We start from the raw sequence: 22,413 nt of genomic DNA, 5'->3' as shown, positions 1-22,413 counted from the left end.
ATGGTTGGCCCAAGGATACCAGACGCTCGCAAGGTACCTGTAGATATGCTGCGGATTACTGCCAGGAGTCACTAGTGGCCTAGTGAAGATATTTGACCAGGAGTTTTCTGACTAAGCTGTCTTGGCTTCTCGGAGACAGGCTGTTTTTATTCTCTTCCACCGTGTGATTTCTAATGTGATTACTTGGTCATAAATGGTTCTAGATACATACGGCCAAAAACCCGCGTGGGAGCTGGGACATCCTTTCACCTCTCCTAGGTGAACTCCACAGCACTTGCTTGTCTAAGATCCTGCTCCAGTGCTCATAGACTTCAATGGGCGGTGAATTGGCGGCCTTAAGTCTGCATGCCCAGGGAGGTTTGGTCAAGCACAAAATATCTCTAGTGTGTTAAGGGTCTGATAGGTCAAAATAGGACTCCAAACCCCCAAATTCCTTCTGTATCTCAGACATGTAGCTGGACAATACCTAGAGACTAGGAGAGGGTAGAATGCAAAAAAACAAAAAAAACAAAAGGTTTGCCTCGCACTACAAAGTGAGCATAACAAGGACTATCAAACACAAACCTCATCAGCTCATGGTGGAAAATTTGTTTGTTTTAAAAGTCTATTACAAATCTCTGGACTATTTACTACATTACATGGAAGATGCAATTAAAACATCATCTGAAGTTACAGTGCAAGAAATGCTTAGTCAGTGCTAAGCCCGTTTTCCTCTTTGTCCGCGTTCACTTGTTTTCAATCAGCGTTTGCACTTTGTAGACGAGCTCCCTTGCTATCTTCAGGATTTCCTGGGCATTGTGATGCTCTGCCATTTCTACAAGACAGACAGACACAGATTTGTAACTGCCTGCCTCAGGAGTTGTTCAGGCTCCTGCAAGCCAGGGAGACACACACGTGCAGCAATCAAAAGTATTGCATGACTGTTGACTTGCACATTTAACTGTGTCATAAAAGATCCAGGATTAATCCTTTAGGGCTAACGGTCCAGAGATCCTGCCCCCCGTGTTAACAATCCCTTTTGTTTCAGTTTTAGTGCTGGGGAAAATCCCTACAGCCACAGGGATCAGAGGAGGAATAGGCTAGCACGCTGGTCATCTTAAACCATACAGCTGACCTTCACTCCCATTCCTCAGTGGCTCTGGGCTGGAAGGCTCATACGTCCCTCTATTTTAAAACATTCTCCCACTGCCCACTGGACAGAAGTTTTATAGCCGCCTGGGAACTTTTTCCAACAAAAAAGGTAGAAACTCGTTTGAGAACAGGCTGCTCCTGAGCCCTGAAAACCCATTTTCTTTCATCACTCACAGTCTACGGCAACCAGGGGTCCAGGGCCCTGCCAAGCAGGACCCATGTTAGACTCGCTGGGGCCCATGGCAGAAAGCTGAAGCGCCGGGCCTTGAATCCTGAGGCCGCAGCCCGACCAACTTAGCTTTGCAGGGCCCCCTGTGGCAATGGGCCCCGGGTAATTGCCCTGCTTGCTACCCTGTAATGCTAACCCTGACTTTCATATGTAGAAAAGCAGTTGTTGGGGCACAGTGGGGCCATGGAGTTTTTATAGCATGTTGGAGGGGCCTTAGAAAGAAAACAGTTGAGAACCCCTGATCTACGGCCACCAGCGAGGTTACCTGCATATAAACACTGTGGCCATGAGTGAGTTTGGGTTCCTCTGTTTTTTGGGTGCCCACTTTGAGCCACCTTCTTAAAAGAGTCCTAGCTTCTGAAAAGTGCAGAATGCCTCCCCCTTCTGGAAAACAGGCCCATTAACATGTTCAGACCCAAACATCATGGTACCCAGAATTGCTAGAAAATCTTGGCCTATTGCCCACACTCTGATCTGAAAAACCCACCAGACACTAATGGGGAGGAGGTAAGGAGAGGTGAATGAGACAATTCCACTGCTTTTTATCAATGTTTTTTTTCCCCCCAAACCCCCATCTCTTACCATTAAAAAACTTTATGATATCAGTGAAGTCCATGTTGTTATCACGGATAATCTCTCGATAGACCTCCACTAGTGCTAAGGCAATGAAAAGGACAAAATGTTCTGAAGAGATGTGCTTTGCTGCCCAAATAACTTCCCACACTGTAAATACATCCTCGTACAACAATTCTGAATGGGAATAAACATTACAAGAGCATCTGATTATTCAAGCTGACCAGTTCTGTTTCTCAAAGGACATGTTTTCTAGGGCTGTTGGCAGAGGTCAAACAGTACTAGACGTCAGATTCTGACATGCATATGAGTCATGGTGGCAAAACCTGCTCCTTAATGGTTATACAGGCTCAGTGAGCTGTCAAAGAACAAGCTTACTTCAGTTCGGAGTTTTTGTTTATACAAAGCTTCCTAAGAATACAAAAAATTTCCAGATTGAAAAATAAAACGAAAGATCTCCCTTTTGGGAGGTGGGAATGAAACATTCCTTTACAACACCAGGGATTTAAACAGCACTGGGCTGTTCCCTGGAGACTAGAAACTGACTAGTTTCATTGTGTGTCCTGAGTGAAAAGCAAAAGATAACCAGCAGAGAGGGGAGTTATGGGAGTAAATGAGATTTTTTTCCACAGATTATGAAGACAATTTCACAAGACAAAGTAAATACAGATCACAGTGCAGGCAGGTAATAACAGACATGAGTTTGCCACTAGCTGTATAATCCCAATGGCCTGGAGAACTTTCCAAGCGAGCAAGACACAAAGGAGTGAGTCAGTGTGATCTGTTGGACTGGACCTGTGAGGCAGAGAGGTGGAGTGACTTGTCTCCATGCAGGCCAGGGGCAGAGCTGGAATCAGTCTCCAGTTTCCCCTTCCTCTGTCTTGTCTATTTAGATGCTAGGGGCCAGATGTGTAAGGGTATTTTGAGGCCTAGTTGGATTTTCAAAAGTATCTAGGTGCCCAATTCCCATTCATTTCAATGGGCTTGAGGCATCTAGGAGCTTTTGAAAATCCCACTAGGGGCTTAAATACCTTTTAAAAATCTTGCCCTAAATTCGTTGCGCCAGGGATCAGCTCTTACTTGGTTTATGGACAACATGTAGGGCCCCAATTCTGCCTGGGGCTTCTAATCCTGAATCTTCACTAGTTATTAACAACCTCGCTTCCTTGAGGGGTTGAAAGCACTGTCTGCGCGGCTGAGGTGGTGGCTTTAAAAAGGGTGCCCGGTAATTGTTACAGCAAAGAACAAGCCCTAAGGGTCTCAGGGCAGTTTCTGTATTTTGCCGGGCTGAATGTAGCTGCTGCTTGTCAATGTTGTGGGTACTGGCAGCGAGGCACGAATCGGACACAGAAACAGACCCGTAAGGGCTAGCGGGTGCTGGTGGAAAGTGGAGCAAATCCAGAGACAGCAGTAGGGTTACTTTGGATTTCCACTGGTTTGCCTGTGAGCAGAATCTGGCTCTAACTGTTGAAAACTCCCAAAACACCTGGGCCCATCTTCACCGCCAGTGACAGTGTAGGGTCTGCAGCAGTAATTCTCAGACCCCAGTGGTTCAGGAGCCAAATTAGCGATCAGCGTTACCCAAAAGTCATGCGAATTCATTGTTTCATTTACTGTAGTGCTATAGATTCACACTTAAACAGGGTGAGGGGGAAAGACTTAGTTTTTATATATATTATGCTCACAGCAAAATGACAGGCCCAGTATTGTTATTTTTATCAGCTAAGATTGGTTAATAATTTAATGAAATCACACAGTGTTTTCTATCATGTGCCGTAAAGAGCCACAGGAGACACATTAAAGAGCCACTTGCATCTCACGAGCCTCAGTCTGAGTATCACTGGTCTACAGTGTGCGTTTGGCTGTGGGTCTCTTTGGAGGAGGGGGAAGCGGATTTGGGAGTCCCTTCAGAATCCTCTTCCCAACCCCCCATCTGACAGCTGCTCCAGCGAGAGAGAGAACCCCCAGACAGGCTCTTGTTTTTTCTCCTCTTTCATCTCTCTCGTCTGCAAGACCCGCACTTAAGCATGTGAACATCTGTACTTTTCAGAGCTGACTGTTAACGTTTCTTTAAGCCTCTGATCTGGGGAAAGCTAGTGCTCATGTGTTTAAATGAACTATTGACTTGTTCTACAGCAAGCACATGTCTCTTGGTTTGTAGCGATTGGTTATGATACACATCTATTTAATGGTGGGAGAGGCCATCTTGGTGTTTGGGATAGAGGATGATGTGTAATATGGTAGCACCTACAGGCCCCGCCCAAGACTGGGTTGTGTGCTAGGCGCCTTATACTGTCTTCAGAGCTATTGCTGTGCTGATTTGTTAGAAGGCAAATTGAGAATTGTACGTAGGGTCCTTGGCATGACCACGGCGGCCTCTGTTTACCATTCCTACCCCGACACTAAAGTCAGTGTTATTACCTCTTTTAAAATCAAGCAGGAACCAACGATAGCAGAAGTAAAAGTGGGTGTAGTCTCCATTTTGGTGCATCAATTCAAAGAGCTCAGAGTCTAAAATCTGGAAAACAAAACCAAACCCTTCAACTTGAGTATCCTGCCTCCGACAGTACCAGTATCAAACACTTTGAGGAGAGTCTCTGTACCCCACCCAGCCTGACCGTGCGCTTAGAGTAGCTCCTTAGCTGCTGTAACGTCCACATGTGACTGTACGCCAGTTACTCTCCACTCTGTCTCCCTCCCCTGACCTGACCGTAAACCAGAGGTGGGAGGGGAAGACAGCTGGTGGAGAAGGTTACCTCCACCAGCTTTATGACAGCTGAGAGTTCCCCTACAGCAGGGGAATTCTCCACTGGTCACCCCCAACCAGAATACAGCCGCCTCAAGGTGGCCATAGCAGACTAGCAAATCCAGCCCTTTGTTTTGGAGCGGTTGTGCTGGAAGAGGAACAAAAACTTAGCTTACACGTATGCAGAAAAACGGGGTAGGAAGTTTGTATAAACCTCTGGGGCCAGATCCTCAGAAACTGGCTGCGTTTCACTGAAGCTGACAGCAATGGCGACGTACCCCAGCTACGGATGCTTAGCTGAGTTCCCACCAGCAAACAGGTGGCAGTCGTGTTCAGACGCCACTTCAAAAACATGGGGACAAAGCGTCCAGCTGGCGTAGCCTGATTAATATTGCTGAATGTGGGGTGTCTGATCACTCTACCCCCTTATCTTCTCCCCTACCCTTATGGGGGGGGGGGGCAGCATGAGACTGATACAGCAGGGCAGAAGAAGTCAGGACTCCAGGCTTTTATTGCCTACATTGCCACTGTGTGTCCTTGAACATGTAATTTAAGTTCTCTGCACCTCAATCTCTCCCTGTACAATGAGGATTACCCTAACTTCCCTCGCCAGGGAGTAGCAGGCAGGTTGATATTTGCAAAGCTCTTTAAAGGGCCCCAGGGGATAGGGCTGTTAAAGTCCCAGTTGCACCTTTTGAAAATTTCTCGCTCCGGTAGGTCAAAGCAATGGTTAGTCATTGCAGCGCTGTGAAGCATGGGTCTGGGGGCCACAGCTCCCCAGAGGGGTCCCAAAACTGGTTGAAGTTCTAAACGTGGGGGTCCTGGGAGGGGAAAGCAGATTAGGAGCTACTGCTTACCGGCAGGGGGTAATCCCAGCTATTTCAGGGGCTGGTTTGTGTGCTCCTACATTTATAAAAACAACAAACCCAAACATGTCAGTCACTTGCTATGGAAGCTCTTTGGTGCAGAGACCATTCGTTTGTTATACATTTGTGCAGCGCCTAAGATGGTAGGGTCCAGCAATACACATAACAGAGATCTACCAGCCTGCATTGTGGTCTAAAAGTTCAAATAAGCTAATATGTGTCCAGTTATTTGCACATGAGCGGTCCCACTGATTTCCACAGAATTACTCACTTAAGGTTTGCAGGACTAGATTTTTATAATCTGCTCCATTTTGTTATATGGAGTACTCGCTACTTAAAATTCAGAGTCTAACTCCCGGCTCCCACGCTGCAGCATGGAAGAGCCATACAATGAAACGACCTCTCATCAGATGTCAGGTGAACATCTCAAAAATAAAATGGGGAAGCGAATCAAAGTTAAGGTTTCTCCCAGAGGCCAATTGACAGGCTTGTGAGTAAGCGCTGCTTTCACTGTGACATCCGCCCTGGTTCTGAAGGAAGTTGCTGTTCAGCAGTGAAATTGTGGCCACACCTTTCAGGTACAGAATGTGTCGGCCCTCCCCGCCATCCTCCTCCTTCAATCCAGTCTGATATTTTTATTGCCCTTTAAAAGCTGCTGTAGAGCCACAGTATTGGACAGCCAGACACGGAAATACAATTTCAACGAACTCCACTGCCCAGGCTCTGTTCTCACATACTTGCTCATTCAGCACAATAAGCCAAATGTAAATGTTTGTTTGGATCAGCAGCGTCTCTCAACCTTTCCAGATGACTGGACCCCTTTCAGGAGTCCGATTTGTCCTGCGTACCCCTAAGTTTCACTTCACTTAAAAACGACTTGCTTACAAAATCAGGCATGAAAATACCCAAGTGGCACAGCACACTATCACTGACAAATGGCTGACTCTCATTTTTACCACATAATTGGCAAAAAATATTGTACTTACATTTCAGTGTATAGTCTATAGAGCAGTATAAACAAGTCATTGTCTGTATGAAATTTTAGCTTGTACAGACTTTGCTAGTGCTTTTTCTGTAGCCTGTTGTAAAAGTAGGCAAATATCTAGATAAGTTGATGTACCCCCTAGAAGACCCCTGCTTGAGAATCACTGAGCTAGTTTACCCCCCAAGTACCACCAGATGAATGATAAACAGAGACATCTAGTGGTGCCCTAAAGTAACTTCCTGCAAGGAAGAAGCCCCTATCCTAGAGTGTTATCAGCATATTGCTTATTTACTGTTTATGGTCATGAGAATAACTACAACATGCAGGAGCCTTTAAAGGCTTGTGGCCTCCCATTTGGAAAAAAACAAACATGTATAAGTAAAATAGCTTCTTAATGTTTTCACAGTATGTGAATAACCTAATTATTTTAATCTCAGTCTACATTAAGATTGAGTTTTTATATTTAAAGCAAGGATTCAACAACTGTGACATGTATGAATACAGCACATCAAATCACTGAGTATCTTAAAAGGATCAAATTTTAATGAACCAATTTAATTGCAAGTACTCAGAGATTAACTAATTTTATAAAGATCAAATGTCATATCTAAATATCTGTGTGTAGACATATTTGTAGCATTGGAAGAGTTTCGATCTTAATTGGTTAAGATCAGTACCTGTCCCCCTCCTTGCGTGAAAAATCTTTCCTTTGTTCATTTTAAAATGAACAGAGGGAGGATTAAAAAAAAATCTTTGCACTTGTAGGCAGCTGACGGGGCTCAGAGGAGGCAGAGGGATCTACCTGCGTGGATGCAGTTACAGGATCAGGGCCTTAAGGTTGCTATCAAATCAGATGCTCAATAAGACATGATAATTTCTTCCTAGTGCAAAAATTGTCAGTTGATTTAAAAAATTTTATCTTCAATTATTTGAAAAAAATAACTGGAAAGCCTATTTATGTGGTCACACAAAATCTAGACCAGTGATTATAAATAGACCCTTAATATAGTTTATAAGAAGTTAAATTGTTAAAATCTAACAGGTTGCCTTCTGCTGATGATGTTTAATAGCTGGGATACACATTAATGTGTGTTATATTTTAAATGGTTACATATACATTACACCTTTGTCAACTACTTACAAATGTAACCTTAATATAAAAATGTGACTATGTCCCTCTACTATAGTTATATCACAACCTGTGTCTAATTAATGGTTATAAAGTAAATATGATTCACTGTATCTGATTAAATCATAATATTTTTGTACTTTTTATTATTTGTTACCTATTTACCCTGGGAAAACTGAGATCACATGCAGCGGGTGGGGATGGTTTGGTTTTCCCCAGAGTTGTGACCTTCTAACAAACAACCCAGCTAAAATAGTGTGTGTGTCCCTCGCCCTCTCACACGTCCCTTGCTCAGTATACACACAATGAAGCAGTGCCCCAGACAGGATTATATAAACCATCACTGCACCTGACTGCTTTTCCCCCACCTTCCCTGCCTTGCAGTGTAGTGTTGGGGGCTAAATAAATCACCCAAAGGTGACAGCAAGAAGAGCTTCCAAGAATACAGATCCACGCAGCCCAAGTCCTGCATGTGAGCGCAAAGGAAACTGAGCCAATGCCAAGACAATTCAGGGGTCTTTTCTTCTCAATTGCTCTCAGGGGCCTGAGCCGTCTCCCATTGAATCAGCCCATAGACCCATAGGCCGAACTGTCGTCATTACTCCTTGTAGCTGGTTCATAGGATGATCAGTCCATGCGCTTTATGGATATCCCTCTGTGGGCAGAGCTGTGCTGTACCAGAGGCTCAGTGCTCCTTCCAAGAGCTATATACACGACTCTGATCCCAAATATCCCTTGCTAACTGCATAGGGCAGACACCCAGGAACTGAGATGCTTAACCCCCCAATGGAGCTGTCACCACCTCATTGCATCAGCAGGACGAGCCTGCCTAAGAGCGGGGCCGCTTCAAGCTAATGGGACATAAAGGCCAATACAAATATGCTTCCCCTGCCCTAACCCCAGCTCCTCTCCAGTGAGGACTCGCCTGAATTAGTGATCGCATGTTGGCGAAGTGTGTGTCCATAGCACCTCCGTTGGGGAAATTCTGGCTCATTCTCTTCATTAGGTGGCTGAAGCAGCTGTACACCAGTTGATCTGTGGATAGCAAGTGGATGGATTAGAGTGCTGCAAAGCCTGGGACCCATGTTTGTACTGGACACGGCAAGATGCTGCAACGTAACGGGGTGGTGGGGAGGGGCAGCTTTCTCCTTCCAAATCTGTTATTTTCCCCCATGACCAGTGCCGGGTGAAAATATGAGGTGGGCCACTGGACCATCTGTCTGATTGCAGAAGGAGCCCAGCTCGATTTGCAGATCCCATGTTGAGTTTGCAGTGCCAGCAGCTACAGAAATACTGTTACCTCTGTTTACAGGTCAACTTTAGTCTGGGGAGATTAAATAGGGAATCCCCAAGAGGCCAGGGTGAGTCACTTCGCAACAGGAAGATGACTGGAACGCTGCAGCCTTCCGTTTGGGGGAGTTGCCATTACATAATGCACACAGCTTCCTCCGAAACGTGGTACGCTTTTGACTCCGTGTGTTCCCAAGGGCACCTCGTACTAATCTGCCAGGGTAGCAGAGCATTACAAAAGGAAAACTCGGCCCGCCTACCGTTGTCAAGGATAACCATGAGAGGAGCCAGTAGGTCACACATGCCTTGGACATATCCAACATCCAGGTGCTCCCACACATAACTGCACAAAAAAAGAAACAGAAGAGACACTAGCAAACGTCATCTCTAAATCCCCTCTCTGCTGGATCGTTTTTAGTGGACCTAAGACCCAACTCCAATAGAAAGCCCTATGTCTAGCGCTGGGCTGTAGATCCAGTGGGTGAATTCCCTAAGGAGGAAGCCAATAGTGCTTACAGAAATCACCCTTAAAAAGCCCTACAATTTAATAGGCTGGTGCAAAAAAGCTGTAAGAGAGGATCTCCTTCTCTATCGAATTGTGCATCAGGGAGAGAACTTTCTACTGCATTATATACAGGGCTCCAAAAAACTCCTATGGGGTGGTGCTCTGACATTCTCCATGAGGGTACAGCTGCATATTAGTCCTATTACAGCCAGCACCCCGGCCTGTTTAGTCACAAATACATCACACTGGGGTGTAGAGAGGGATCAGCAACACTAGTTATTCTCCTGCTCCACCTGAGGCAAAGGTGAATTAGGTGTTTAGATTTCTACAAAACAGAGGGAGAGAGTTACATAAGCACATCACTTTTTGGGAGGAAGAAAAAAAATCACTGACTTTCAGTGTGGTTTGTGCTCCTAAATCTTCAGTGGCTTTGAAAAATATCCCTCCTCCAGGGACTTTTGCCACCGGGTGAAATACAAACTAACGAAAATAAAGGCAGCAGCCGCCTTAAAAACCAGGGAGGCACAGGGGGGCTGAGGAGAGTCATTGAACCAAACTGTAAACTCCGTATATAATGGAAACCACTTCAAGCCATAGGGTGCAAGAGCACCCTTAGTTCCAGCACCTATGGGGAGGCACGCGTGTCTGGTAGTGGGAATCCAGCCCCAGCTTCCAGAATCATGCCCTAGAAAAGCCAGGAGACTACGCAGATTTAGAGCACTGTATGGAGTTCAAATACCACTTGGCAGGGGCAGAATGTAGCTCAGACCACATAATTTAGATGTAGAAACTGTAATCCGGAGGCCCACGGAAAACCCCAAACAATGCATGCACAGCCTTGAATGTCTGAGCATCCAAACTTTTCTTATGAGAAGTAAGTTTTAATTTTTGGACTCAGAGCAGGATACTCCGCCAGCAGCGACATTGTTAAAGGGACAGTACTGACCTCTGATTCAATAGGGTAGCTCTCTCCATACTAGCTGAACTGTTTCCAGGAGCCTGGAGGGGGTTTGATCTGAAAACGTATCCTTCCCATTCCCACTCGCTGAAATATCACTCTCGTATCAGAGTGCCTCCGTTTCCTTAACTAATTTGATCTTTGCTACAGTTCTGGGAGGTAGGGAAGCATTAGCCCCATTTTGCAGGTGGGGAACTGAGGAACAAAGTACATTACAAAACTTACGGTGATACAGAGAATCTGAAGCTGAGCTGGGACTCCACTAAACTATCCACCCGACCACATCTTCTCTTTCTCTGGAAGCTTTTGGCCATACCGTACTGCACTCTGGGAGAGGCAAGCACTATCGGATATTAACCCAAGTTAGCTGCAGTGCAGTGAGAAGCAGCGTTTGCTTTGCAAGCTGTGTTACCTGCACATGATGTTTCTGAGTTTCTCCAAGTTAGCAGCAGTAAAATACCAGTAATTCCGGTCGCACCTCTGAACGTCTTTATCGATTCTATGCAGATTTAAGGCAACGGTGTCCAGTAATTCTATCTAGAAGGTTTAAAAAAAAACCCAGTGAGGCACGCTTGCTGTTAAACAAAAGATGCTCCTGGAGATTAACCTGAGTTAAGAAGTAGGAAGATGTCCGGATTCAGCCGAGTTCCCCTACTGGAAAGCGCTTTGAGATTGACAGATGAAAAGTGCGCTATACGTGCTAGGTATTATTACCACCAAGAGGGTGCTCGAAGCAGCACCAGAGCTCACTTACCTGGCTCCTGCACTCACCACAACAGCACAGGGAGAATCTTGGGGGGCCGTGGCCTCAGTACAGTGTGCTCTGGCAATTTCCAGCTGCATATAGCCCTTGGCAGCCAGCTGGCGCAGTTTAGAGCAACCCCTAGGATTCTTGAAACACAGTGGGGACCAGGGGCTGGTGCAGGTTGGCCCAGAGAGTCAGGGCACCAGAACGGACTTCCCTCATCTCCGCTGAACTGAAGATTTTGGCACAGCAGAGAATTTAACCCCAGATGTGATTTGATTCCACTGAACCCGGAAAGCCTAGAATCCCACCCCACAGCTTAAATACATACAGCTACCCACCTCACTGCTGCTGACAGTCCCAGGTACAGTGCATCTGCTCTCCCTTCTGAGCCTTCCAAGCACAGCCCAGCAGTGCAGGGGATTATTAAGGGCGATGGCAGGCTTTTGGCGGCACACAGGCCAGAAGCAAAAAAGCTTAAATCTGCTTATAGCAACGCTAATATCCGAGCAGGTGGTGTTGGGTCTGGATTAGGGCTAGGGTGCAGTTTCATGGGTTAGGATTTGGATCAGATGGCGCCAGAGACTCTCATGAGTTGTTCCTTTGAGATTTTGGCCACCTCTGAATTGGACCCAGAAGAAAGGCTGCTCCTAGATTTGGATACGACCCAGCAGTTAAACAGCTCGGAGGGATTTGGATGCATGGGTTCCCTTCCACTCCCTGACATTCAAAGAGTTTAGGTTCTGGTTTTGGCCTAGCCTTAGTTAAATCCTGTTTGACAGGAAGTCTGAAATACATGCAGGGCCTTTGAGAGGAAGAGAAGGAAGAGTGCTCTACAGACATAGGTCAATGCGTAATATGATAGTGACCTACCGTATAGGCAGCTCCACAAACAGAAGCAATGTCCTCTCCAGACGTTAAATAATCCAACTGGGAGCACAGTTGTTCCTCCATTACAGAATCCTGACGCTCTGAGGTCACCACCTTGGCTTTCTGAGCCTGGGTCACGTCCAGATCTGGTCTTTCTAAGTCCGCGCTAACTTCTTCCTCCGCCCCGTCCTCAAAGCAGACACTCTGCCCATCGTCAATGCTGGACAGGATGCCCGAAGCGACCGAGTAATTCCGAGAAGAAGGCAGCCCGGAATCGGGAGAATCAAATTCTACTGACTGCTGTTCGACGGCAGCCGCTGCGACTGGAGTGTCGACGTTCACCACAGTCAACGAGGGGTCAACCGGACCTTGTAAGTCTCGCTCTGTTGAGTCCATTTCATCTACAGATATGAAGACCTGATGGTGGTGGTGAGGATTGCAGGAGTTGGGGGGGGGGGGGGGGATGAAAGGAAAGACCAAGTAAGTCCCAAACTCGTGTGTGGGCCGAGGTTATTTCAACAGACAAGATCACCGAGCCAGTAGAGCATCTGTATATTATCCCATGCAGCATCCGTGCGTGTATATATTATAGCTGAACAGAGTGGATCTACCCAGGTTTTACAATGAACTTAGAGGCTGGATATGACCAGAGAAGAGACTCTAAAAGTAATATCCACTGAGGGACTCTAAAAGTAATATCCACTGAGATCTGCACACCGTGTCCTAAATTTTAAAAAATGACGATGTTGAATGTCTCTGTTTTTGGGCACCTAACCTGAGCCGCGTTTAAAGGGGCCAGACTCTGAGCACCCACTCGCTGAAAAACCAAGCCCCTTTATAAAACATCTCTAGTTGGGCACCCAAAAACGGAGGCACCCAAGCTGAGCAATCACTTGTGAACCTGGAGATCCTGGCCTTCAACCTCATGTTTCATAGCACTGCCTTCTGTTGGGCAAGCAAACTTCACCACTTTTTTTTTTTTTTTTTTTAAACTTGCTACAGATTTTGGGTGCAAGTTCTGTTTTCAGCTACCCGAGTAAAGTTCTCTTCTGAACGATAAGGAGGCAGCTAAGTGCATAGCTTAGACTAACCCTGAAAGTGTGTGTGATGGGGCTTTTATAGTCACAGATGGCTAGAGATGGGAGAGCTCTTTTAGGTCATCGTCTATCCCTTTTAGCAAGGTGGGTTTGTTCTGGACAGTACAGTCTTACTGTCCATGTGACTCATTTTTTCCTACAGCTTTGAGGACTACGGTTTTTTAATTTTTTTTATTTTTAAACATATCCATGTGCATGAATTTAAGTGCTTTTGAAAGGTGCCAGATTAGCAGCCCTGGAGATACAACCAGGGCAGCGCAAGTCCCCTACTCCAACGCATAGCCTACCGGTGTGGCTAACGCCTCACCTTGCGTCACAAGGGCTGTTCAGTCTGCCTGTCTATTCTGTGCTCAGCATCTAGGCTTAGAGGGACGAGGGCAGAGCCAAACACTGGGGCCATCTCTGATTTGAGCACCTGCCTACTAGAAATGAAACTGAGACCCACCACGTGGTTGCTGGAATAGTAACTGCCGATCACTATTGCTCTTGGCTGGATTTGAGCTGGGGACCCGAAGACAAACAAATCTTCAGAGCCATTATCAATTCCTTGAGCCAATCCATTCCCCAGAGGTTCTTACCTGAGAGGGATTTTCTGCTGCTGTGGTAGACAGAGGCCATAAAAGCCCCTTAGCCAGCTGGGGGAGAATACCCCCACTGCAGGCTTAGGAACAACCATAGACTACCCTATATGTGCCCTGTTGCAAGCCCTAGCATGGTCTGGCCCAGGGACCATAGCCCAGAACTCGACAGAGATTCCAGGTTGCAGAGTTGCTGGGCAGGCAGGGCTTCTCTAATTGAGAGCAGGTCCCTGGACTGCCTAAATTATGCAGAGGGCAGTTTCCCAAGGGTGCCTATGCAACTGTTGTCCCTCTGCCCCAAGCTGTGCCTGTGAGCACTATATTTCCAGCATCGCCCATTGTACTGCAACATTCCTTAAGGATGAGTGCACAGGAGAACAGAGAGCTAAACAAGACCACTTACGTCGTTGCTGATGGTGGAATCCCTGTGGATCAATCGCTGAACATGGCTGTCAATGCTGCTGCCTGATGAAAACTTAGCAAAGATCGCAGAGTGTGACTCTTTCTCCCGCTGCTTCACGATGACCTCGCAGGCTTTCCACTCGGCCATGACCTTCTGATACTTGAGAGCAATATCTTCATCCACCTTCGAACAAAGACACAGACAGACGCAGCTGAAATGTTAGACCCTCCTTGCAGGAGGGCATCAGAGACAGTCAGAGGCCCAGATGGCGTGGCTTGCACGTCAGAAGAGATTAAAGCTAGTGAGGTGGCCAGACAGGATCTGAAACCCCGTTGAGCTCCAGGGAAACTGGGCTTGGGGTCTAGATCTCAATTCCAGGATGGGGCCCATCTTCAGCAAAATAAGAATTGGGGGGGGAGCCTAAATTCAGGTGTGTGTGTGTGTGTGTGAGAGAGAGAAAGGAGGAAAGATGGTCTTCTGATCACTGAGCTGGGATTTGGGGCATTTTCCCTTGGGCAAGTAACTTAGTTTCTCTGTTTCAGAGTAGCAGCCGTGTTAGTCTGTATTCGCAAAAAGAAAAGGTGTACTTGTGGCACCTTAGAGACTAACCAATTTATTTGAGCATAAGCTTCCTCACGAAAGCTTATACTCAAGTAAACTGGTTAGTCTCTAAGGTGCCACTAGTCCTCCTTTTCTTTTTAGTTTCTCTGTGCCTCAGTTCCCCATCTGGCCAGTGGGGTTACCAGCCCCGCCCCCTCTCACAGGGTGTTGTGAGGATAAATACATTTCCTGTTTGGGAGAGGTCAGCAAGAGCAAGCCACAACTACCGACAGACGGGCAAAGTGGAATCAGGCACATGCTTGGGCGTGAGCAGAATGAGAGGCAAAGGACTGTAGTGAAATTTAAGGGCAGGTCAAGCTAGAACCAATGAAAAGAAAACAGTGAAGGGGCAGAATTCACAGCTGCAACTGGCCAGTAACATCAGGCGTGCTAAATAGGAGCAATCAAATCTCATGCTTCAGCATGTAAACTGCCACCACGAAGGGCAGGAAGGTTTTTTTTTTTTTTTAAACCGTTTAATATACAGCACTTCATGACTGGCCCCAGATAAACAAGAAGGGTGCTGCCCACCTCCTGAAATCTCACTAAAGGTAATGGACCAACGGCCTGCTCTAATCAAATCCTATGGCACCCTACTGTATTTCTGCCCCCCCCCCCTTCCATCTTTGTAACCTAGGCCCCTGCAGTGAGCTCCCGGACATGAGTCCTGTGCAGAGCTCGTTGCAGAATCAGCAGCTGAGAGCAAGTCTAAGTTGCACGCTAGCCAGATGCACCCGCCCTGGTTCTTGTAGTATGCTACTGCTGGTTTCCTCTGTCGAAAGGCAAGTCAGACACCAAAAACACCCTCTGGCTACGAGGAGAGAGAAAATAACTTTACTGCTCTGTTGCTTGCCAAGAGCTGGATAAAAGCCCTAATAGTGAGCTGGCTTCAGGCTCTGGGCTTTGCCAGCTGGTTGCTACTGTAGCCTTCTCCCTGGGAGCTGGGGGGATATCTGTCAGGCGAGGTGGCTGTGGAGAAGTAAATCAGAAAGTACGACCCCTAGTGGGAGCTGGAGGAGAGCCGTGTGAGACAGTGCCCCCAGCCTGGCTGCCCAGCGCTGATGAATGATGGTATGATAGTACAGAAAGCAAACGTGATAAATCATCGGTGATGGTTTCAGTCGAGGACCTGGCGAGCTGATATTCTGACTGCTTGGATCTCTCACTTGCCTAATACTCCCTCCCATCCAATGCACGCCTTTTTTGTTTAGGGGCTGACTCCTCAAACCAATGCACCATTATCGTTATTATGATTAATAATTATTGGTGTTGTGGGAGTGCCCAGGAGCCCCGGTCACGGATCTTGGCCCCACTGTGCTAGGTGCTGGACAAAGAGAGTCTCTGCTCCAAGGAGTTTCCAGTCTAGCGCTTCAATGGCACCCTTTATCTGAGGATCCCAAAGCACCTAGCAAACACTGATTTACGCCTTGCAACCCCTGGGTGAATTTAATAGGAGTCCTATTTTACAAATAGGGAAACTGAGGCACAGATGTTAAAAGGGGAATAAAATCCAGTTGTCCTGATTACCAATCCCTGGCCGTAACCCGCAGACAAACGGAAGCTGGGACTCTGAAGCCAGGTGTCCTGACTCCTGATTTACGCACTAGGCAAACAGTCCCCTTCTGATAAATGCAGATTGGTTTTGTTTTTCTACTTACTGAATATTACCCATACTCATCGCTTTTACCTCCCTCTGGAGGAAAGGGAAAGCCAGGGGACTGGTACTTTCCTGTCTCCCCTTTTGATTGCAATCTGGCAAAATTAGACAGTGGTGGAGTTATCTGGGCTCTCTCTCTGGTCATTAGTGTCTAACTGGAGAGAAGACAGACCGGCAGTCGAGGGACACGTGCGTCTCATGTCACAGGCGCTGCAGTGCATTACCAACCTCGCCATTGCTAAAGCTCGAATTTACTAAGAACGGCAGCCTGGCGGAGCGGTACGGACGCGTGAGGGGAGTCTCTAGAGCGCCTGCTCCGACGAGCACTTCGCCACATGCTCGCACAATCCCTCTGCCTGCCCTTTCCTCCCCCCGAGACCTACGCCAGACACAAGCCACACAAGACTCCCCCCCCGCCCCGGCCACCATATTCAGCTTTCAGGCTGCTCTCCTATGATTGCCCTTTGCGGACAGACACGCAGGTCCATCAGCCTCCTGTTCACTCCTTCAGGGCCCCTGGGAGGCTGCAGTCTGAGGTCAGCATCACTTCACGCAGTCCAGTAAACCATCTCATAAAAGGGAGACGCTGCTCACACGCTCTTTGGCCTTCAGGCACAAAAAAGGCACGAGGAGGCCCTCCAGTGTCTACCCTAACTGAAAGCCGCGCCCAATGGTTCGCTGTAGCTTTTCTGAGGTGGAGGTGCCCTGTGTTAAGGGAACACGGCAGTGGGGCTGCTGGCTGTACAGTCACTGTGCTGTCCGAATTTTCATCACAGCCCTCGTACCCCAGGGCTGTAGCCCATCTGTAACGGTTGTTAGTTTGGCAAAGGTGGGGGTTTTCTGTGTGTGTAGTATAAATAGTACGTTAGCATTTACACTTCACTACACTAGGAGGGCAATTATCCTCCAAACAGAGAAACTTGGGCACAGGAAGGCCAGGTGGCTTGCCCACGGTGGCATCAAACTCAGGAGTTCGCATTCCCAAGTCCTACCGGAGAAACCCCGAAAATACGGGCTTTGGTGCCCTAAAGACCATATGCTAGGAGAGTGTTTATTAAAATGAAGTATTACACCTAGAGAGTGCTCTTCGTATTTAAAAATTCAACATCCCATTTAAATCTCAGAAGCCGGAACTTACCCGATCCATTTCCTTTTTGGTCATGCCAAATTTGTAGTGGCCTAGTAAGAAGGGCCACACTTCCTTTCGAATCTCATGCTGCACTCCGCCATAGTAAACTCGTCTGAGTAATTCCAATTCTTTGTAATTCTAAAGCAGTCAGGAAAGAGGGAAGGGGACAATGAATGCACCTTACTATTGAGCTTGCATAAAAGCACTAGAGTTACTTGCAAGTACACAGCTAATGGAAAAAACACAAACAGTGGAAGCCTTAAAAAGGTTGGCAATGGGATACAGATGGGATACTTTTATTTCTAGGTCACTGGTTCCCATCTGGCCCAATATGATCTTACCATTTGATGGCTGTTGAGCGGCCTATATAAAATGGGTCAGTTCCTATTGGACTGGTGTCCATCATGGAATCTACCACTGTGTAGATGCTAAATTATACCTTTGCTGTCATCAGAGATGCAAAGGATCAAACAGGCCTTGGAGAATTGCCCTTCTAAGGAATTCACACAGTGTGAATCCATGGACAGTCCTTTAGGGTCCTGAATCAAGAAAGCACTTAAGCAGATGTTTAAGAAGGTGCTTATGGAGCATGTGGTCAGCAGAAAGGTAGACTGTCTCAGAAGTTTGCCCTGACATTGCTTGTGCTACATCTGTTCTGTAGACAGGACTCCAGTCATCAGAGCTGGCAATGACTGAGGGCTTGTCTACACTACCCGCCGGATCGACCGGCTGCGATTGATCCGGCGGGGTTCGATTTATCGGATCTAGTATAGACACGATAAATCGACCGCCGATCGCTCTAGCGTCGACTCCGGTACTCCACCTCAATGAGAAGCGCAAGGGGAATCGACGGGAGCGTCTCTCCTGTCAAGACACCGCAGTGAAGACACCGCAGTAAGTAGATCTACGTATGTTCACGTAGCTGAAGTTGTGTAACTTAGATCGATTCCCCGCACCCCGTAGTGTAGACCAGCCCTTATTTTTAATGGCACTATATCTGCTTCAAAAACTACATGTAAAAACCTAATTCACTTTGGCTTTTCCCGAAGATTTTCAGGCTCCTAAATTTTCAAGTCTTCTCCCCATCAGTGCTGCTTTCTGGGCTGCCCAAAATCAGGAAGTGGATTGTCCAAATAAAAACATCACTTTAAAGGTCTAAAATTGCAGGGCAAAGAGATCTAGTGTTCCTCTAGATGGTCCTAGTTTACAAAATCTCCTTCATCCTGCTTAAAGATACATCAGGCTGATTCTCATCTGTGTCTTGTCTACACATGGTGTTGTTCCTGATTAACCCCATGTGTGGACACATTCTGGAGTCAGAGTGCATTGTTCCCATTTAAACCACTTGCTGGGTTAAGCTAAACACCATGAAGGCACTCTTATTTTGGAATAAGTGTGTCCACACATGGAGTTCATCAGGAACAACTCCATGTGTAGACAAGCCCTTATACTTTTATGACATTCTGACAGCGAAAAGGGCTTTAAGGTGAGTGAAACAGCCATTTATGCCAACTTTCCACTACTCTGGTAGCTCAAAGGGGCCTTAGTGTAAGTGAGAATCGGGTCTGCACAAATATTGGAACAAAGCTGCACACGGTGAATTTATGTAGTCTTAGAAGGCAACACTGGTCACTTGAAAAGATCCTTAGAAATATTTATAGCCAAATTAGGGCGTGACACTGAGGCAGTGTGTGTGTGGGTTGGGTGGGGTGCTGATTTTTTCCCTTTATGAACTGGGGGTAGGTTTTGTGCCCGTTACCTTTTTGTCCTTTTGATATTTACTCCAGACCTCTTTAGTCAGGCCTCCAGCAGCGCTGGAAGGCTTGTCAGGTGGGATAATTGAATGGTTCACGAGGGCAGACAGATGCGTTCTCACTGTAGACAAATGGCGGCAGTAGGCAAGCCCTGCAGAGGGGGTGGAAATAGAAGGGCAGAATCTCATATAAGCAAGCAGGTTATTATATCCGATGCCAGCAGCTCCTTTTAAAGATGGAGCAGGGCAGTTTAAGCTGGAAGCAAAGCTTTCCTCTCTACAATCCCACGTGCATGCTAGGTAGACTGGAAGGGGGAGGCAAAGTTGACAGCTATTTAATCTTGTGCCGGGAAGTGAAAAAACAAACGCGTATTTGTAAAAGTACGTTGCAACATGCAGTGCTTTAAGCATCAGTTCTCCATGGCTGCACACAGAAGAGCCGCTGGCATCACCAAGCCAGGATATTTGGGTCAGGATTCTGAACGCTCTAAAGTTCTAGGTTGCTTTGGCTCATTATGAAGAGAAGGGCCGCCTGAAAAATTTGCACCTGGATTTGGCTTTCAACTGCCTCCCCCCATAGTTTGGCTTGGATCCCTCTCTAACCTGAACATGGCCAGTGACCTGACTTCACAGCCCTTCTCAGTGCAAACTAGCGTGTGATACTGCGGGAGTTGCATACACTGTCCCTTTTGGAAAACAGCCTCACTTACATCCATAGAACGCTCTGGAAACAATCTGCCTCTTCATGCTTTCACATAGCATCTTTAATGGGGTTCTGTAGGGAGACATTTTTAAACACGCTTGGGGTTACGGTGATATGGATCATGGAACACATCCCTAATCCCAACTGATCTACAGACGCTGCCCCTTTCCCAAACCAAACTAAGACACGTTTGGTTAAAAAAGAAATCTGACAGGAAATAGGTTTTTGGATTTTAAAATTATTTCGCTGCCTGGGATGCTGCCCCAAGCCACATGAATATTTAGGTAACTCAGTACCACAGTGACAGGTGGATTACAAAGGCCACATTAATATTCTGCTTCCTTCCCCAGACCTGAAGAAGAGCTCTATGTAGCTCCAAAGCTTATTATCTTCCACCAACAGAATTTGGCTCAGTAGAAGATATTATCTCACCTACCCTTCTCGCTCATAGCCTCGGACCAACCTGGCGACAACAACACCGCCATTGACCAAAGTAGGGGTGTAAGCATCCTTTGACGGATGACTGGTTTGCCTATGTCCATAAAACTGAACTCCCTCCACCACTGACCTAAACACACAGACTCTTCAGCCAGCTCTTAAGTTTTTTTGATAGAAAGGTTCAAGTTTTTCAGTTAAAAAAAATAAAATTACCCTGAACAACATTCAGTTTTAAAACCAAAAATGTTGCAACAGGAGTTTTTGAAAACAAAACTTCCTGGGGGCATTTCAACCACCACACCAACAAGTTTAGAACATTCCTGGCCCAAAAATAAGTGGCATTTTTGGACTGCCGCAACTGGACACCAGTGCTTCCCATGGGCAACTCTAGAGGAGCGTCGAGCAACCTTCCAAGGGGAGCAGGAGAAACTAAAGGACGAGGCTGGGCGCAGCACGGAAACAGATGCAGCAGGGAAAACGCTGTGCCAACAGAGGCTTGGAGAACTTGAGCTAAATGAAGATGGCGCTCACCTGCTTCTGTTGATCATTTATAGAGCACTGAACAGAAGCCCCTGAAGGCCTGATTCTCCTCTTGCGTACACGGACGTAAAACCAATTTACTGCGAGAAGAATCAGGGGCGATTGAGAGACCTCGGTCCTATCACTATAGTGTCTCCCCAAGCTTTTAATGCATGTCTCCTCACAACACCGCTTGAGAGGTAGGCAGAGCAGGGCATTGGATCCAGGTCTCCCAAGTCGCAGGCTAGTCCCCTTGCCACTGGAGCCTCCTTCCTCTCTGTCCCACAGAACCAGTGTGATCCGCCATTCGACACGGTCGAAGGCTTTGTAGAGGAAGTGGCGAGAGCAGGAGGGGAGGCTGCTTAGCACACGGTGCGCGGCAGGCTCTTCTAGGTGCACGCTGGTAGCGCGGGCTGCGCCACAGACTGAAAAGTGAAGGCTGTGTCCTAGAGACAAGGAGCCAGGTCTCGCTCTCGTTGTTGTGATGCTGTAACATCTCCACAGGCGGTGGCCCAGCCACAGCGCGCTCCCCGTAACCCGGAGCAGAGCCGCCTGGGAGCCCTGAAGCGTCTCGCCCCTAAAACTCGCCATTGGTGCTTGGAGCAAGGGGCATTGGGGTGACTTTTCTCCACATGCAAGGCCTTGCCTTGGGGGGTGGAGGCAGGGGACCGCTGGCTGAACAGGTGCAGCGGCAACACTTGCGACTTCTCCTCCGCCTGCCCAGGAAACCTATCGAAGACCATTTTGAAAAGTGCCAATGGGGTTTAGGAGCCTAACTCCCAATTTCAAAAGTGACCTGGGAATTTAGGAGCCTGTGTCCCATTGATTTTTTTTTTCCCATGGCGACTTAGGCGCCTAAATGCCTGGGTCCCTTTCGAAAGGGGGGCTTCAGCACTCTTGAATTTTTTTACCTCAGTCTCAGATGTTGCCACGGACACGTCCACCATGGCTACATTAATAAGCGGGTGCAGGATGGCAGACATTTGCGTGCGGGGTGCAAAGGGCCCCGTAGGCAGCAAGCCCAGAGCTCTCCTCCACTTTCTGCCGATAGAGTCAAGCCCTCTCCCCGGGCCTGGCCCGTGTACCTGTCGTGAATGCAGTTGCAGCAGCTGGGGATGTCGTAGGGAGAGCTGCCCGATGAACAGGAGAGGCACGAGGACCCTTGGCTGCAGTGTTCCAGCTGCCATGACAACAAGCTCGCACCGAATCCCTGCATCTCTATCATGTCGCCGGAGTCTGGGGAAAGGGGGGGTAAAAAAATCATGGCCATAAACGTTTGTCTGCCCCTGCCCTCCTGATGCTCCCTGATGTCTTGGTGCTTTGCTCTGCTGCAGGCTCTACCCTTGATGACAGGAAGGGACAGAACTAGCGACCCTAAAACATTACTTTCCCTCTAACACAGCTAAACCAGCCAAGTCCTCTGCATGCTCCATTTTTTTACATTGAATCATACAAATGTACAGCCGCAAGAGACCTCAAGAGGTCACCTAGTCCAGCCACCTGAGGCAG

At 47.3% G+C, this 22,413-nt stretch overlaps 1 protein-coding gene across 6 annotated transcripts in view; it reads right to left on the bottom strand.

Annotated features, from left to right (window-relative positions):
* Positions 1-573: 573 nt before the first annotated feature.
* The window catches only part of SGSM2 (small G protein signaling modulator 2), a 142,076-nt gene continuing 120,236 nt past the window's right edge, over positions 574-22,413 (bottom strand). For 5 of the 6 annotated variants that reach the window (XM_084650858.1, XM_084650857.1, XM_084650859.1 and 2 more), the window contains 12 exons: positions 21,990-22,140; positions 19,955-20,019; positions 19,251-19,396; positions 17,501-17,629; positions 14,106-14,288; positions 12,031-12,444; positions 10,825-10,949; positions 9,210-9,292; positions 8,585-8,694; positions 4,355-4,451; positions 1,943-2,110; positions 574-814 (listed from right to left, as the gene is read on the bottom strand). In XM_084650858.1, coding sequence (XP_084506984.1) covers positions 726-814; positions 1,943-2,110; positions 4,355-4,451; positions 8,585-8,694; positions 9,210-9,292; positions 10,825-10,949; positions 12,031-12,444; positions 14,106-14,288; positions 17,501-17,629; positions 19,251-19,396; positions 19,955-20,019; positions 21,990-22,140 — 1,760 coding nt within the window. In that variant the 3' untranslated portion in view covers positions 574-725. The remainder of the gene's footprint in view (positions 815-1,942; positions 2,111-4,354; positions 4,452-8,584; positions 8,695-9,209; positions 9,293-10,824; positions 10,950-12,030; positions 12,445-14,105; positions 14,289-17,500; positions 17,630-19,250; positions 19,397-19,954; positions 20,020-21,989; positions 22,141-22,413) is intronic. The other variant, XM_084650860.1, reaches the window with a different exon arrangement.

Source organism: Lepidochelys olivacea (genome assembly GCF_965140295.1).
Source record: "Lepidochelys olivacea isolate rLepOli2 genome assembly, chromosome: 17".
Taxonomy (NCBI): Eukaryota; Metazoa; Chordata; order Testudines; family Cheloniidae; genus Lepidochelys; species Lepidochelys olivacea.
The sequence above is the reverse complement of the archived record's forward strand: the minus strand, read 5'-3'. Positions and strand labels throughout refer to the sequence as shown.